Consider the following 19,352-nt stretch of genomic DNA (forward strand, 5'->3'; position numbering starts at 1 on the left):
GGAGTAGCTGGTCCACCTTTCGAAAGTGCTCGGGTTATAGGGTTTTTATCATTTAATATTAAGACTTCTTGAGCCTACTTGGTTTTCTGACATTATGAATAGGTCTGTAAGGAATGTTATTATATTTGTGAATTTTGGGAAGGGCATAAAAACGGGGGAGGGATAATAATGTGTGGGGATAAGGTAAATTTCTTCTTAGATCATAAAGATGTGTTTAGATGGAAGATTTATAATTTTCAGGACAGGGATATCCCTTGTACATAATGGTATTGGAAAACAAATAGATGTGGATAAACTTAGGGCACCAGGATTGTTCAGAAAGAGACTTACAACAAGTCGTAACCAATCCGTGGTAAATATAGTGCGGCTATCTTGGTAATAGATGAGGATCCATGAACTCAATTCAGTGCCAAAAGTCGTTCCACGTGCCCCAGGCAATAGTACACAACATAAATAAGAAGGAAAGGATCTCTGTCTGGAAAAAAAGAGAAACAAGGCACGTGTACACAAATCGCTTCTGTTCAACCGTTGCATACTTCAAGCAGCTGGAGAATAAGACGGGTATTCTTGCTATTCCGATCAAGTCACCAGACAAAGCGCCTAATGATTTCTGTGTGATCGAACTGTTGAAACAAGCGCTGGCAAACCTTTGTCCTCGAACACTAGGTGTATTGTGGAAAGCATGCAGGGGGCACGTGTGCTTTTGGCAGCCTTACGACGGATCTTTTTGCAATGAAACTGCGATTCAATGTTATCAAGATGCATGACCGTAGGATCAAGACAAACGGTAGTGTGTCGTGCGGCCAAAACAACCTGCAGGACACACAGGGCATTATTAACATGAGTGATAGTTGAGCAGTTTTCCACTTTCTGTAGCTCGGACTGTGGTGATCCAAACTAAGATATTTTCAGTGGATGTGCCCTACTGGACTGTTACTTCACATACCAACTTTCAGGGTAATCCATTAATAAGTGTACGAGATATAAAATCTCCAATTTTAATTGAATTTCTTCCTATTTTTTTTTCTTCCCACTGAAAATACGGAAATTATCTTTGATAGGAAAACATACTTAACTTTTATTTGTTTTTTTAAAATTTAGTACACCGATAGATCTCTACAACCTACAATTAGGTGTCAAATTTGGGCTAACTATAAACCACATGTGCAAAATTATTTGACAAAAACCGCTGAATTTTTACCAAAATTTGTGCATACTTCTTCGCAAAAAGTCTCATGAGCTCTCGGTCTGAAAGTTTTAATTCTCATATTTTACCCACCATCATGCCCCATTTTGAAAAAAAAAAAAAACGCGGCCTGGCTAAATAATGAAATTATATTTGCTGTAAAATTATTATCAATGCTATATGTGTAATTACCAGTTTATCCGCCAATTTTGTTTTTCATTCCTTTATGTCGCACGCACAATCCTTTTTGGCCGCACCTCTTTTTCACACCTAAGGTATTTTTGAATAAATATAACATTACCAGACGTGGCAAAAATGGACAACAATGGAATACAGTGTTTGTGTAATCCAGCGCTCTTACATAATTTGGAAATTATGTATTATAACTCACGTTAGTGCTTAAATAATTACAAAATTATGTGATATAATTAATTCTGGTATCGACAAAATATCTATGATACTGAACTTGTCTTAAGAAAGAAATATAGTTACTTTCGTGATTCTCTTAATGACAATACACTACGATATTAGCGTAGACTGCAGTTAGAGGCTGTACCATGCTGATATCCACTTGATTCTCTTAATGATAAGACAATGAGCTAGACTGCAGTTAAAGACAGGCTCATGTCGATATGCACTTGATTCTTTAATGATAAGACACTGAGCTACACTGCAGTTAGAGACAGGCTCATGTCGATATCCACTTGATTCTTTTAATGATAAGACACTGAGCTTGCTGCAGTTAGAGACAGGCTCATGTCGATATGCACTTGATTCTTTAATGATAAGACATTGAGCTTGCTGCAGTTAGAGACAGGCTCATGTCGATATCCACTTGATTCTTTTAATGATAAGACACTGAGCTTGCTGCAGTTAGAGACAGGCTCATGTCGATATGCACTTGATTCTTTAATGATAAGACACTGAGCTACACTGCAGTTAGAGACAGGCTCATGTCGATATCCACTTGATTCTTTTAATGATAAGACATAAAGATATAGAACTGACCTACAGCTAAAGACGGTCACATTTGACCATAAACGTTGTCATTTCACTAAGAAATTGAGCTCTTTTAGTAGTAAACAACAGAAGTTTCTCGAAACTATTCCTAAGGATATTACCCATGGTGTTAGTTGACAGGTGTGCCAGATCTAGGCTGGTATCCATGATGTTTCTCAGAAGTAGTATGAAATGGATAGCATAAAGTATAATCATGCTTCGTACAAGGGTTAATAATAAACCGGCTAAATACTAAAACATGCATAAACTTTTGAAATAATCATGTTATACTTGACAATGTTTTCTGTACATTGGTACATCAAAAATAGAACAATATATGAATTGCCAGGTCTGGTAATTTGGCTCAAAACTATCATATTGTTTTTTCAAGTTTTGATAAAGATTATGTAGTTTATTTTCACCTACGCATTTTACATCATTCTTAACTATAGCAAATTTACTAATGTCCTGATGTCTTTCAAGTTCAGAAACAAAATTAATGCCATTTTTTCTTTATTATATAAACTATTATTTTACAGCTCACTGAAACTGTAATATCTGAAATTTCTTTAACTGCTTTGATGACCCAATCTATTTCAGAAATGAAAAATATTGAACTGTTGAGCAAGTTCAATGCTTTAATGTACCACAGAAAATTCAGATGTTGAATAAAAAAACCTGTTCCATCAGGATATTATAAAAAAAGTAAATTGTATTAAGTATTGAAAGTTATTTAAAAACACAGACTGTATCTACTATAAATAGACACAGAGTTTTTGTTTGCTGTTTATGAAATTCGGATTTTTTTTTTTCACAAGCAGTTTATCAAGTAAAATATATAGTTAATGAATTCTTCTAAATTTCTTAGGACTGAAGTAATTTTCAGAATGCACCCTATAGAAGCTGTGTAGCTTTATCTTAACTTCACTTACTTTTTAGTTATGTATTTACTAACAATGCGCTTGCGATTACACTGTGCTAGTGTTACACAAAATTTTCTTGTGAATGACTAAGATGTTTCATGTGCTAAAAAGTGGGATAAATATTGAATCAGTCGTAACACAACTTTAATTACTACGTAAATTATTTAGTTCCTTATAATAAGAAATTGTGTTGTACTTGGTCTCGAATATGACGTACTTACGTATATTTTATGTGCTTAATAAAAGTTTTATATCTCTTTTTGTTTTACGCAAAAAAATACGAAAATCAAATAACATATTATGTAGCTTCAAGTGCAAACGTAAATAATCAAAAATAGAACTAAGAATAGTAACGTACTTTAGAAAAAATTACTCTAAAAGACGCTGTTGTTGTTTTCTTAGTGCAAATCTACGCTTTGTGCTACCTGCACTCTGTCCATCGTGGGGGATCGAATTCTGGATTAACTGGATACCAAGAATCATTAAGGGACTATGTCATGTTGAAACGTGAGACGTTATTTAATCAAATCAGTTTTGGTACGAAGAAAATCATGAGTAAACCTTTGTATTCCAAAAAACCTACGTTGCTTTAGGAAAATATGATAATTAATAAGCCACTCTATATCTCATTATATTTCAGTACATGAAACTGTGGATCCGTGAAGAAATAAAACATTTTGATATACGCTATTTTACTGTTGTCACTTGACAAGGATATGCTATATTGTATTCATTAAATCTGTTTTTCTGATCAAATAGTTACTTTAATGTATTACAAAACACACACACGTAGAATGTACGTTAACCAACTGCAGAAAATATAATACAAAATAACCTGGCAATCGTTCATGACTCTTTACATCGGAGGCTAGAAGAAAAAGCTCATGTGATGTACTTAGTCGTGAGATTTATCATTATGTTATTGAAATGTCAGTTTCGTTTCTTCTCTGTGGAAGGTATGGGTTTACGAGAGGATACTCTTGCAAATTTGTTTTTTATATAAAGATAATGTACTTCAGTAAGGTAACACCAATAAAGGAACTTTTATACAAAGACATTGGCTCAACCTAAACTCTCATCGACACAAGCATCTGATGGACGTTAAGTAATCAATCTTCATTGTTTTCACATAAAGTAACGTTCAAGATTTTTTGAAGTTTGTGTCAAAACATTTCTGATGTATATTTAGCTACCATACAAGATATTAAACTACAAAAGTATCATATAATATTTGCTCAAAATCGCTAATTTTTACCATATAAGTGCCTATAATACAATACAATCGCTAATTTTTAACATATAAGTGGCTATAGTATCATATAATCGCTAATTTTTACCATATAAGTGGCTATAGTACCATACAATCGCTAATTTTTACCATATAAGTGGCTATAGTATCATATAATCGCAAATTTTTACCATATAAGTGGCTATAGTACCATACAATCGCTAATTTTTACCATATAAGTGGCTATAGTATCATATAATCGCTAATTTTTACCATATAAGTGCCTATAGTACAAATTAAGAAAATAAACGCATGATATATTATAGATCTATAAAAGTTTTAAGCACTTACGAGCTCAACAACACGTTGAGGGCTGAACAAGATTTAATGGTTAAACTATCAGGCTGTTGATAGAAGGATCCAGGATTCGACACATGATGCCTCTGAGCACACACCGCACTTTCAACTGTGAGAGTGTTATAAAAGTGCCAATCAATCCCGCTTCAGTGAGTGCTGATGTCTGACCTTTTCTCTGAACAGTACTTCAAAAGTAGCGACAGATATACCTGAATATTAGAGTTTCCTGATCTAGATGTTTAGCCCAGGTGCACATAAAGTGCTATTCTTGCTAAAAATTACAATACTAATTTAATAACACGTGGATAAGCACGTAATCTAGTATTTAATTTCATTCGTGTTAATAATCCTAAAGTTAACATGTCTATGCTACAGCGAGATTTATTGCATAAAGCTATATCACTATACAAAGATCAATACATTAAAATTACTAGATTTTAAAGTTTACAGCATTGTAGTTGTAAACAAAAAGCGCTAATGGTGTTATTTTGACAATTTCTAATTCAGCATGACCTTAAATATAATTAATACACGGTAAAACGAACCAAGTAGATGATTTTTAAATAGTATCATCTCATTATGAATTTATTAGTGGCTCAGTGGTAAGTCTGAACGCTTATAATGCTAAATACCAGGTTTCGGTACCCGTGCTGGGCAGAGAACAGCTTGCCCATTTTGTAGCTTTGTTCTTAACTACAAACAGACAAACGAATTTATAATGCATATTCTCCAATTTTAATATTCGCACATAAATATTTTCTGTTAATAAAATGTAGTAATATTATTTGCGAATACAACTTAAAATCAAACTGTAAAACTTAATCATCATAGTAAATAACATTTGATTTTAGAATATGACAAAGTTAATCTCGAGAAGACAGAGAAAAAAATTTAAGCCTGTTATTTCTGATAAATAACTTTTTGGCTTCCTGATATAAACGCTTTCAAATATTTAGCTACCTCCCCAGTGGCTCTGACTGAAATCTGAGGATTTATAGCGCTAAAAATCAGGTTTCGATATCCAAGGTGCACAGAGAACCCATTGTGTAGCTTTGTGCTTAACAACAAAGAAAGTAAGAAATATTTAGGTGTTCAGTTAAGTATTGTTAATTATTTAATCTATTTTAGTTTTTAGATTTTAACTTGAAACCTCTATTCAATTGATGGAAAAAATACAAAATCTGAAAATACTATATTCAGTTGATACTTTAAGACAATGCGGTTATTCATTATATTCAGTTGATACTTTAAGACAATGCGGTTATTCATTATTTCTAAACTTAATCAGACTAATATCCTTAAATTTTATATTTGATTAACAAAACAGATCAAATTCACTATAACATTTTGATGTAACATGAACACTCCATGTGGTACCGCCCCCAGTGGCACAGTGTGCGGACTTACAACGCTAGAAACCGGGTTTCGATACTCGTGGTGGGCAAGGCACAGATAGCTCATTGTGTAGCTTTGTGCTTAATTACAATAAAACGCAAAGTTTCTCCTTACCGTAAATATATTATTATTCTATTCTAGATGTCTTATTCTATAGTAATTATTGCAAAAAGTGAGCTGACTCGCATAAAAACGAGATTCGAGGACTTCGGTGTTAAAAGTAAGCTGTAAATCTACCAAGATCGATAAAAACAAGACTAGAAAATGAACTAAGATGAAACGTTTTATTCAAGAAGTTTGGCCATCAAAACCCGGATTCTAGCGTTGAAAGCCCGCAGACATAACGCTGTGCCACTGGGGGGTAGGAGAAATTTTGTTAGATGTGATAGTGCACTGAATATTTATTGGTATTACCACTTGGAGCGCTTGGATTAATTGTATTCTTAAAACCTACATTTCGTATAAATATTTTAAAATTCAGTAAAGAAACAAAATAAATTCTAACTTACTCCTAGGTACATACAGGTATAGTTAAAATATAATAATAATATATAAACAAAATAATTAATTATCCTACTAATATTAACCCTTATATATCTTGATACATTCTGAACATTTTTGAGGTTGTTTTTAACAGTTAGTTATTCAAAATATAGACGAACTACAAGCAGTTCTAGGTGATGTTAATAATTCATCTATTCTAGGTGAGATTAATAATTCATCTATTCTAGGTGAGGTTAATAATTCATCTATTCTAGGTGAGATTAATAATTCATCTATTCTAGGTGAGATTAATAATTCATCTATTCTAGGTGAGATTAATAATTCATCTATTCTGGGTGAGGTTAATAATTCATCTATTCTAGGTGAGATTAATAATTCATCTATTCTAGGTGAGATTAATAATTCATCTATTCTAGGTGAGGTTAATAATTCATCTCTTTGAAACTCAATTTTTCCAACTCGGCTGTACTTCACATACTTATCACTATATGATCAAATTTCATTATCCACAGTTTTTAAAGTCGTGATCTATAATACGATTATGATATGCTTTTAATTATTACCTTTTAAAAGTATCATTTTGTATTCGTACATATTTGAAATTCGCTTACCTCATAGTTTTAGAAAAAACGAATATAGTTATTGCCTTAATACGAATGGTCTTCAGTGATACAACTCCAAATATTTTACACATCTACTACAGCCTAAAACTGTACAAGGACTTACAATAAATATATCACGTAGTTTCTGATAAAAAGTTGCTTTTGTAATGGTAGACAAATAATGAGTTACAATGCGACTCTGTAAACTCTTTTAATTTTATCTGACTATATTATTGATCAACTGAGATATAAATGTGTAATTAATCTTAATTTTTTTCCATATTAATCAAAATTATATGTACCTAAACATGTTCTTTTATGAAGTAATTTCTTTCTTCATTCAGTGAACGCATTTTTCTTACACATTACAGGTTAATATCAATTGTATTTAATAATATGGATAGACCTCCAGTATCTCAGGGGTAAACTTGAGAACTTATAATGCTAAAAGTATTCGATCCTGTGTTGACTTAGTGCGGATAGTAAATTGTGCAGCTTTGCACTTAAACTAAAACAAATCTTTGGATCATGTTTTTCCATGATTTATGATTAACTAAAAGTATTTGAAGAAAGAAAATTTTTTCTTCACTAACACTGCACGTGAATAGCTCCAGTATAATGTTACGTATGTGCAGAAAACCGTAAGGTATATTGTTGCAAATTAAATGTATATTTAAAAGACCCACCCTTAAACTCTATTAATCTCTTTCGATGACTGATCTGTGTAAAAACCTAATTATGTAAAGAAAGCTTTGTGCAGTTCCACAGAAGCTCATGTGAGTTTATATTTATAGCAGTATGACTTTCGAATCTACCTGTAAAACGTTGTAGATCATATATGCTCTAAAGTTCTGATCTCAATAATAACATTATATATAAAACCTCAAAATCCCGAGTACGAACGTAAATAATATGAGGTGCAAAACTGACCTTTTTCACTGCAGTACGTTTGAAAACTAAAATTAGGAAAATAAAATGAGTCTTTAAGAGAATCCATTGCTTCAAGTGATATCCGTGTAAGGTAACATTATAATTGTTATTATTCTAAATAATGGGGAGGGGGACAAAATCACTTATAAGCCTGTATTCTAAATGGAAAAAAAATACAATTTATATACACATTTCCACCAGCAAAGTTAAGAGAAAATAAATGTATATTGTCATAGAAAGTATACTTATGATTTGCACAAATAATACGTTAATTAGTTTACAGTGAAGAATACGTTCGTTAGTTTATAGTGAAGAATACGCTCATTAGTTTACAGTGAAGAATACGTTCATTAGTTTACAGTGAAGAATACGTTCGATAGTTTATAGTGAAGAATACGCTCATTAGTTTACAGTGAAGAATACATTCGTTAGTTTACAGTGAATAATACCTTCGTTAGTGTGCAGTGAATAATATCTATACACCGAAGGTATGAATAATATATATGTATATATACAATATACACAAGCCATGTGTAAATATATTTAAATAAGCATGCATAGTTTAGTTCAATTGAATGTGTTATTTATAGTTTTTTCTTTTAAAACATAACTGTTTATAATGCTCCCTAAATAATAAAAAAATAAATTACAGTGAAAGCAATGAAGACTTTGTAGGTTTTGAACCAAACTAAATAACAGTAAACCTTTTTTTGATTTACGGTATTTTCTTATTTTGATGTTTTGAGCTCTTTTGTGTGAGGAATACGTTCGTTAATTTACAGTCAAGAATACGTCCATTAGTTTACTGTGAAAAATACTTTCGTTAGTTTACAATGAAGAATACGTTCGTTAGTTTACAGTGAAGAATACGTTCATTAGTTTACATTCAATAATACGTTCATTAGTTTACAGTGAAGATTCTCCATTTTATCGCAAATATTTCCTGTTGCCTTTCCACAGATGTTTTTCAGTAAAAATACAAAAAGTTCATTTCCAAGCTTTGTGAGCAGTGTCGCAGAAGTTGAAAAATTGATAAGGAAATGTTTTAGCTACCAGAAGATTAATGGTAAAATTACACAAGCCCACGTACCATTCTTTTATTTCTGGTAATTATTTAATTCAAGTTACAAAATTTTGATATTAGTAAGATAAACTATAAATTGTAATACTTTTGCGGGATTACGTTTTAAGACATTTAACGTTTTTATTGATATAATATTAACTTCTGAGGTTTTCATTTTCAAAAAAGAGGGAATCCTCAATGACCGCGGCACTTCAGATTATCTGAGGTAGGATTAAAGTAAATTAATTTGTGGTACTTTTTTCCCCTCATTATTAACTATATTTGTGTGCGCCAGCTATATCAAACTTGGGGCGCGCGTATCCCCGATTCAATCTTATTACTCATCAGAATTTATACCAGCCTACCCTAAAATTGAAATTTATTTAGGCAGGATTAGAGTAAATTAATATATGAGACCTTGAGCGTGGTCAAATAATCAATGAAAGGGTTTGACTTCCTGAGTTCAAAACTGTAATTAGATCTCAAATCGATCGAGAGATGACGGAGCTATGAGCTAAATGTTTGTACTTGAAAAACTCAAAGCCATTCTGTGAGCCGCTTTGCCGCGTCTAAAAAGTACATCAAATTATAAAGTTATATATATGTAACATTTTCTTTCTTTACAAGTGAATATTGTAATGTCTGTTCTCAGAGTTAACATATTCAACTAGTAGAGGCTATGCAATTAGATTTCCTATCTTTTGACTTTTAAACTACGTTTTCAACTATTATATCAAGCCTATCTCTCCATTCAATATTTCTTTTCTAAACTTTTTTTGGAAATTAACGCACATTAGAATAAATAACTTTATTGAAAAATGAAGTTCTGATATGAATTTAAGTAAAATACCTAAGTTAACTGTATCTAATTTATTAGTAATAACAGGTCACGCAATGTGTGTTTGTAAAGTATTCTTCCTGAAGATATATCCATAAAACACGAACTAATCCCTTTAATATGATCCTCTCCTAATATCAGGTTCAACCATCTTTTCAACCATATACTCTTCAAGATATTGGAACATTCCTTTCTGATTACCTGATCTTCGAAGATGATGATCTGTACCTGGCTCATAGATACCTATAGAGGCTTACAGTAGCGGATGTGACGTTCATGTTCATCACCAAGATGCTTAATCAGAGACCCGATAACTGCATTATTTGCTCTTTAAACTGCTTACTGAAAATACAACTACGGTGCAATATGGATGTTATTCACCCTTTAAAAAACAATCAAAGGAACTTGCCACCGCCTTGAGGACGTTCCGCTCGCTATTACATTATTGTCGAATCAACGCAAGCAGTCAAGTGCCTTATTTGGTTTCTCGATATTTTTACTTGTGTACTTGAGAAGATCGCACCAGTAATCGAAAAATTTAAAAAATATTCTTCTTTACTGCAACAGCTGTAACTTATAATATTTTTTTATATATCGTAATTAATTCATGAAGCCGTGATTTATCCGTTGAGATTAAGTGTTTTCACAAGTTTTTCTTTTGTTGTTAAGCAATTTTTGTTTTTTCTAGAAGCTATGATAAAGTATTTTTTTTTCTATGTGGGTATTTAAGTAAAACTTACTGAACGATTTTTACATGACTGTCAAAACAAAGAAAAATTAAAAATAATAAATAGAAGATCCTGGTGTTCTCATTAAATAGATCAATTATTTTATGAGACCAAGCTAACAGAACATTTGATTCTTACCAGAAAATTACTTTTTCATTAATTAATTTTCAGTTTTATAATAGTGTAACTTAAGTATCTAACAAGTTTTGTTATAAGAGACTATATGTTTATGATTGTTTGTTTGCTTCAGAGCAGAATTACATTAGGCGATCTGCTGTGTCGTCCAGCGCGGGGAATCGAATCCTGGATTTTTGCGTTGTAAGTTCGTAGACTTATCGCTACCCCATCGGAGTAAATGTCTGTTATAATTTTTTTCTGAGAAAATCTCTGGAATATGCGCTACTAATACCGAATAAATTGTTTTAATTATTTGACAAATATATTTACTAATTAAATTCTGTGCGCGTTCTTCAGTACATGGAAAGTCATATGTCTGTTTATTTATTTGTATTTTATCATACATATTAATAAGTGTTAATTCCGCCCATATTTTGAAGACTTCCGAATAATATTTGTTGTGAGACTCCGTCTGTTTTTTTCCCGCTGATATTAGTTTCATTTCGTTTTGTTTATATGTTTGGAAAGATAGAGACAATTTTCTGTTATCTGAATGATCCATATATTATTCTACACTAGAAAAAAAAATCAAAGAAGTCCTTTAAAAAAACTGTAGCCAGAATCTACTGTTATATATATATGTTCATTCCCATATAGTTCATTGTGATAAAAAACAAACTTTATTACTGGAAAAAGTAGCCTCTGAGTTCAATACGGGCACTTGGTTCATCAATCCTGTCCTCAGTTGCTTTCCTTGGTTTCTATGTCAACGTGTTTTGTTTTTCTTTTGGTAAAACTGAAAAGTTAGGACATACTTCAGCAGCATCTAGTAGACTATTTCGCCAAGCTAAAAAAAAAAAAAAAGGACAGGGTAGGAAGGAAAAAAAGGAAGCTGCGGTAGTAATATATTAACCAGTTTTGGTTATAATGCAATGAGAATTTATGGTATTAAGTAAAATAAAACATGTGCCCAGAGTTTTAGGACTTAATATTCGGAGCATTTACGTGACATTTGCTTGAAAATCTGGCTTAGTTTTAATTTGGAAAGATGTTAATATAGCGTAAACTATGAGCCCATGGTTTTAAGTGTTAATGTGCTAATGTTCTGTGCATTTTGCTAAATAATATTTATAAACTTTGAGCTTATTTTCTGTATTGTTTGCTGCATTTCACTCATTATTTGTGTTAATAAACATTATGGTAAAATAGTTATTAATATCTTGATATTTTAATATTGTTACACGACGAGAACAGAGCTTTCGTTCGTGTTTTTCAAACTTATATATCTTATTAATTCGATCTCGAGTACTCAGTAAAATAGCAGCCAATCAACGTCACTCGTACCAAATCCAGTTAGAACGTAACTCCCGGAAGGCACAAACCTGATGTTCGCAAACGGAGAACGTCAGTTGTGTTTTGTGAAGGCTGTGAGGCAGTATTGCACGTGACGTGCGAGCGCATGTTAGTTGGCAGGAGTTAAAATTTCTCTCGTGCTCGCTGTTTTGCATGATTGTGAAAAAACATTTCTCTGTTAAGCCTAATTTATTTATTTATTATCCGTTAAAATGTGAACATTTCTGCTCTATACAGGAAAGGTTTCAAGGAAATATCTGAACAAAAAGCCATACGTTGTTTTATATTGGTTTTTATAAACGTATATTAAAAGCGCCGTCACCATCTAATGCATGATTGAAGTAGAAGAAAAACTGTTTAGTAGCAACCATGATGAACGTAAAGTTCACGTGGTTTTTGGTATACATCAGACAACCGTAATATTGGAGTTAAGACAGAATCTCAGTTGGGCTCTCAAGTTCTGGCGTCTCCTATCATTTCTGTCAGCGGTAGCAGGAAGATTCATTCTCCGTGTTGCTCGTGTACTGTAATGGCAGCCGAGGTTGCTGGACGCGTTGATAAGTGGCTGGGAGTCGTGCTTGTTCTTCTCTGGGTTGTGTGTGTTGAACTCTCAACCGGAGAATTCAGTCTATTTCTGAAGTCCGACGAAGTTCACAAACTATTTGGTGAGTTGAGATTTCTCCAGTAAAACTTTGTAATAATTTATTAATATTATTTTTCAGAATCACGTTCAGACCTACCGACTAAAAAAGTTCTTCCTGTGTACTTAATATTTTAATTTAAAGTGCACGTGCTGTTTCGTTGTGTGGTATTACTCTTTGAGTTTCGTTTCAAAGAATAAATAAATCTGGTTCGCGCAAGAAATCATCATAAAAAACTTGTTTATTATTCTTGAGTAGTGGAATCCTGATACAACTCTACATCAACACATATGTATCGAAATATATGTAAATCCATACACAATTAAACATTAAAACAAAGCTAACAGGATCAGTGTATTTAAATAATGTTTTGGTTTATAGATTATGCTGACTGAGAAGGTTTTTAAATTGAATAATATATATGTATTTAAATAAAGTTAACAGGATCAGTGGATTTAACTAATGTTTTGGTTTATATATTATGCTGTTTAAAATTTCATAACCAAGTATGAAAATATATAAAACTATGGTGTTTTCCAAGAAGAGGGTTTTAAGAAAATCTTATTCACACGTGCATTTTAGAAGTTTCGACATTCTTCTGTTTCTGACGTCACATTATTTGTATCTACAGGGCTATTAAGATTGAGTTGTAGAGTACTTCTACTATGTACTTAGAAAATCTGTGACTCCAGATTATTCAGAGCTCGTTGAAGGTCTGAATGTGTCTCATTAAAGTATTAAAAAAAACAAATTGCTTATTTTCCTTGTTATTAGTTCCTGAACTTTACATCACATTGTAGAAAAACCACTTATTTTCCAATGTCATTACCTTCTTTACCAATACTCTTCACGACTATAGTTTAAACTACCTCTGAAAACTTAAAATCCAAGAATAAAACAAGATAGGATGAGCTTTAGAATATTATAAATATATATATATAAACATAACAATATTTGGTCTCTTCTGTTTTTATCTTTCCTGACTTCTTATGACATGACCTCGTTAACATTCTACTGGTTTCCTGATTTCTAAGGTTACTCCTTAGGACTTAATTTTCAAGAAAACTTCCAAAACTTTCAGATACAGTTTTTCAACTAAAAATAAATAATATAAATTAAGTACATATATACGCATATAAAATACAATCCTTATGTAAATATAATACATTGAAGTTTATTCAGAAATAAACTACTTTAAGTCTATAAACTATATGTTAATTTCTTTTTTATTCCATAGTTTATTACTTTATCATTTTTCTTTAGATTAAAACTTTACCCCCTCCACGGTGGGGCAGTGATAAGTTTACAGATTTACAATGTTTTTATTTGTTTCTTTGTTAAGTATAAACCTACATAATGGGCTGTTTGCCGGTCCACAGTTCATGACATTAATATGGACTAGAAGACACGAACTCGACTCGGGTGGTTATAAGTAACTAAATAGTAAGGGATAAACTTTCTGAGATCATTTTAAGCCTGTAACAAGCTACTGTGCGCTTGTACTCTTCACTATTTTTTGCTATGTTTGTAGCAATATTGTGAATATGACGAATTCGACGATGATTCATTTATGGAAAAGGTATACGACATCATGAATGGATGTACAAAGTTTACCGTACTTACGAAGGACAGATTGTTTGCTTGATAATGTATTTACGTTGTATTGAATCCAATCATATATCGGACTTTTTTTAGTGATGCTGAATAACACATACTGTCATATTGCTAGTATTTTGATGACCTATTTTGCACATTATAATAAAAGCAAGCTTAATGGACAAATAAAAATAAAAGACAAAACACTTAGTAAATAGTTTAACTGATACTATATAACAGTCTAACCAGGAGTATGACGTCATAAGACAAATTATAATAAAATGAAACAAAAACAACGTATAACGTTTAGAAAGCACTGAGTTGTCAGTTGGCTATTATCGGTATTTTCGACCGTAATCCCAGTAATATTTCACTAAGCCAACAATGCGAAATTATCTTCACAAGTATAATATATATATGCATATTTGAAACATTATAACCAATATTATTGGTGAAATTAACTTTAACAATAGAAATAAATATAAAATGATATATAAATTAAACATGATACAACTCTTGGGTTCTATTCTAAATCCAATAAAAAACTTGTGGAACCTACTTTGACGCTGAATACGTTACGCATTGACCCGCCACGCGAGATCTTGGAGATGCACCGACTGAGAATGTAATGGAATTGTTCATAACATCGTCTACTGACTAATCAGATGTAGAGATGATGGCATTGCTCGAATGGGATGGGGCATATTTGTTACTGAGCATATTATGTCGTTTTGAACAAAAATGAGTTTCTCAGGCAAGATGATTCAGTCAAACCCTCATTCTTACTATTCTGAATTCGAGGTTATTCGTATTCTGTGGGCTGAAACTAGCGATTTATTGTCAATGAAAGAGACTCGTTAAATGTATTCATTTACTAACTGATGTTCGTGAAATATACGCTAATTTCATGTCTGTTGTCCAATTGATTGAACAAGTTTTTAGTTATAAAAGTTTGGATATATGACAGTGACTTTCAGAAATGGTATTCAGAGGTGGAAAATACTAAATACTATTTAAATTTGGCCCAAGCTAATTTTTGAACCAACATCTACGGATAATTGTTAGGTAATTGTGCACTAAGCCGACATATGAGTCCCAGAGCATTTATTTGTCCAGGATTTAAGAGTACTATTTGTATAATTGAGAAGTACAAATGTAACAGTATCTATAGTGGGGAGGGCAGTTATATTAGTACAAGGAGTTTGTTGAATTTACACACTTATTTATTTATTTCTAAAGTACGAAAATTAGAAGAATTGTGTCATTGTTCTAAAATGATATTTCCTTTTCTCGAAGGTAACTAATTAATATATTTACAGGAACTAGAAGTAACATTTGAAGAAACTCCAAGCCTAGGTTTTACTGATGTACTATTTCCTTTTCTCGAAGGTAACTAATTAATATATTTACAGGAATCAGAAGTGACATTTGCAGAAACTCCAAGCCTAGGTTTTACTGATGTACTATTTCCTTTTCTCGAAGGTAACTAATTAACATATTTACAGGAACCAGAAGTGTCATTTGCAGAAACTCCAAGCCTAGGTTTTACTGATGTACTATTTCCTTTTCTCGAAGGTAACTAATTAATATATTTACAGGAACCAGAAGTGACATTTGCAGAAACTCCAAGCCTAGGTTTTACTGATGTACTTGCATATAAGAGCTTTCTACTGGTTATAGAATCGGGAGTTTAGGCTAACCAAGGTCTCATTAAACTTAGAAATCTTACAAGTATTTTTGTAACCAAAACTACGCACAATACAATTTACGCGCTGTTTAGGATATGATATTATATAAATCCAAAAAAGGTAACTTTACATTAAAATCACACGATTGATTTTTCTATGGATTTACGTAATAAATCCTTTTTTATCTATGGGGCTGCTAAAGACTTTCAAGAAAGTACTTTTTAGGCTGATATATTATAATATATATAAAATAGATAATATATTATAATATAATATAACGGTCTCTTGTTAGATATAATGTTATACCGCTTATGTGATTTTTATGGTCTATCAATTATTGATGTATTTCACACGCTACAATTTTTTAAACAAAACAGTGTACAGATTTATGTCTCTCTAAGTTGTTTTTTACTACATTTTATACTTAACAATGTTCTTTGTGTTTCTTTCACTTAGGATTTAAAACTCTATAATTTCGTCTAGTCGTTATCTGACAATCACAGTTTTAATTTTTCAAAGTGTTCTGGTTTTTTGTATTTTTACTTTGTTAATTAGAACAACAAAAATATAGACACAATATTTTATTATTTTATCTAAAATATCTAATTAATCTGAAATTTAATGTGTTATAACCTCGTCAGTTTTTATTGTTGAGAAAGAAACATTGTTTTGTACATGCCAGTTTCAAACGATTATTATATGATGTTAAGAATTAAGTTTCGAGAGCACGTTTTTAGTAATTATAGACCTGATGCTATATTCACAGTTTTTTGTCGTAATGAAACTTAGCAGTAATAATGATATCCTGTATCGTGCAATTGTTGCAAAATTAAAGCGCAATATCTTATAAAACAAGTTGTTGTTGCAATATGTTGCACTATATATTCTTTCCCATTACATTGTTTCTGATATTTATCTTGGGTAAGAAGTTCAGTGTTAAAAACTTAAAAAGAAGGAAGTAGCCCCTTAAGAAGAAATCTTATCCTGCAGTAAAATAATTGCCCTGGAGCATTTGATTTTAGTATTCATAAAATATAAAATTTACGTCTAAATCGTATGTAATTTCAAAGAAACAAAATTAGAATTCGACGCTTTACATTTATATAGGGGAGTTCCGTTTTTGCATCAGAGTTCTAGTATCCATTGCCCCAAAGTGCAGACGGCGATTTTGTGCCGGCAACATCCAGTCCATACTAAACATACGAGCTCTATCTAGAACGCTAACCACTAGGCAACATCTAGCCCCATACTACATATATGAGCTCTAGCAACATCTAGCCCCTACTACATATATGAGCTCTAGCACGCTAACCACTAGGCAACATCTAGCCCATACTACATATATGAGCTCTAGCACGCTAACCACTAGGCAACATCTAGCCCCTACTACAAAAATGAGCTACTGCACGCTAACCACCAGGCAACATCTAGCCCATACTATACATATGAGCTCTAGCACACTAACCACCAGGCAACATCTATCCCCTGTTACATATATGGGCTACAACACACTAATTACTAGGCAACATCTAGCCCATACTACATATATGAGCTCTATCTAGCACACTAACCAGTAGGCGACATCTAGCCCCTACTACATATGTGAGCTCTAGCACGCTAACCACCAGGCAACATCCAGCCCCTACTACATATGTGAGCTACAGCACGCTAACCACTAGGCAACATCTTGCCCATGCTACATATTGAAGCTCTAGCACGCTAACCATTAGGCAATATATAGCCCATGCTACATTTATAAGCACTAGATAACATCTAGCCCATGCTACAGTAACAGAGATGTGTAGGTTGTTCTTTATGGTTTTAATTTTTATAGTTTCTATTTCTAATTTAAATAATTATTATAACGAAATATTCTACACCGATAAAATAATCATAATCTTGTATAATCTTAGAAATTTAGGATAAAACGGGACGATTATTTCTTTGTTTAAACCTGGGAATTTAGAATTAAAACGATAAGCGACGTTTATCTAATCATTTATAAAGATGAGAAATAGAATCGTTGTCCAAATCTAAGAACTTAGAAAATAGATGTTTAGTTATTATAATATCGTTGTTTAATCCTCAATCGAATAAAACAAAAGATTTGTTTTGTTTAAATCCTCACATTTAGTATAAGATCGCGACAGCTTACTTTTCATCTACTGTGCCGATGTGCATGCGGTTTCATATGAAGAATTTCTAAGAAGAAGTAAATAACAGTAAGCTTGAATAAGTTTATTAATGAGTGTGACGTTTATAAATACAACACTACTGCCACATCGATACGAATAATGTATTGTTATGGTTAAAAAACAAAGTGAACAACTTATCGTACAATCTTTGTCAAGTGGATTCTTACTTGTGACGAACCCGAATATTTCCCGGGATTTCTAATATTGATTATCTTCTGAGAAATAAGTTTTACATAATTTTCGCGCCTAGCCGTCTTGATTTGTTTGCAGTTATGGCTAACATTTTTACCGGATAGCTTTCAATAACTCCCGGGCTTTGTGTCTTCCGAGAAACAAGTTAAACTGGGGCTTACATAATTCTTACGACTAGTCACCCTGGTTTGTTTACAATTATGGCTAACATATTTACCGGATAACATTCTAGAACTTCAGAGTTTTATGTCTTAAAAGAAACAAGTTAAACTGGGGCTTACATAATTCTTACGACTAGTCACCCTGGTTTGTTTACAATTATGGCTAACATATTTACCGGATAACATTCTAGAACTTCAGAGTTTTATGTCTTAAAAGAAACAAGTTAAACTGGGGCTTACATAATTCTCACGCTCAGCCGTCCTGGTTTGTTTACAATTATGACTAACATATTTACCGGATAGCTTTCAATAACTCCCGGGCTTTGTGTCTTTCGAGAAACAAGTTAAACTGGGGTTTACATAATTCTTACGACTAGTCTCCCTGGTTTGTTTACAGTTATGACTAACATATTTACCGGATAGCTTTCAATAACTCCCGGGCTTTGTGTCTTTCGAGAAACAAGTTAAACTGGGGTTTACATAATTCTTACGACTAGTCTCCCAGGTTTGTTTACAGTTATGACTAACATATTTACCGGATAGCTTTCAATAACTCCCGGGCTTTGTGTCTTTCGAGAAACAAGTTAAACTGGGGTTTACATAATTCTTACGACTAGTCTCCCAGGTTTGTTTACAGTTATGACTAACATATTTAC

At 32.3% G+C, this 19,352-nt stretch overlaps 1 protein-coding gene across 1 annotated transcript in view; it reads left to right on the forward strand.

Annotated features, from left to right (window-relative positions):
• Positions 1 to 12,752: 12,752 nt before the first annotated feature.
• The window catches only part of LOC106468970 (tyrosine-protein kinase RYK-like), a 74,881-nt gene continuing 68,281 nt past the window's right edge, over positions 12,753 to 19,352 (forward strand). The window contains exon 1 of the mRNA XM_022397366.1: positions 12,753 to 12,888. Within this exon, the coding sequence (XP_022253074.1) occupies positions 12,753 to 12,888 (136 nt within the window). The remainder of the gene's footprint in view (positions 12,889 to 19,352) is intronic.

The sequence above is a fragment of the Limulus polyphemus genome, unplaced genomic scaffold (assembly GCF_000517525.1).
Source record: "Limulus polyphemus unplaced genomic scaffold, Limulus_polyphemus-2.1.2 Scaffold3240, whole genome shotgun sequence".
NCBI lineage: Eukaryota > Metazoa > Arthropoda > Merostomata > Xiphosura > Limulidae > Limulus > Limulus polyphemus.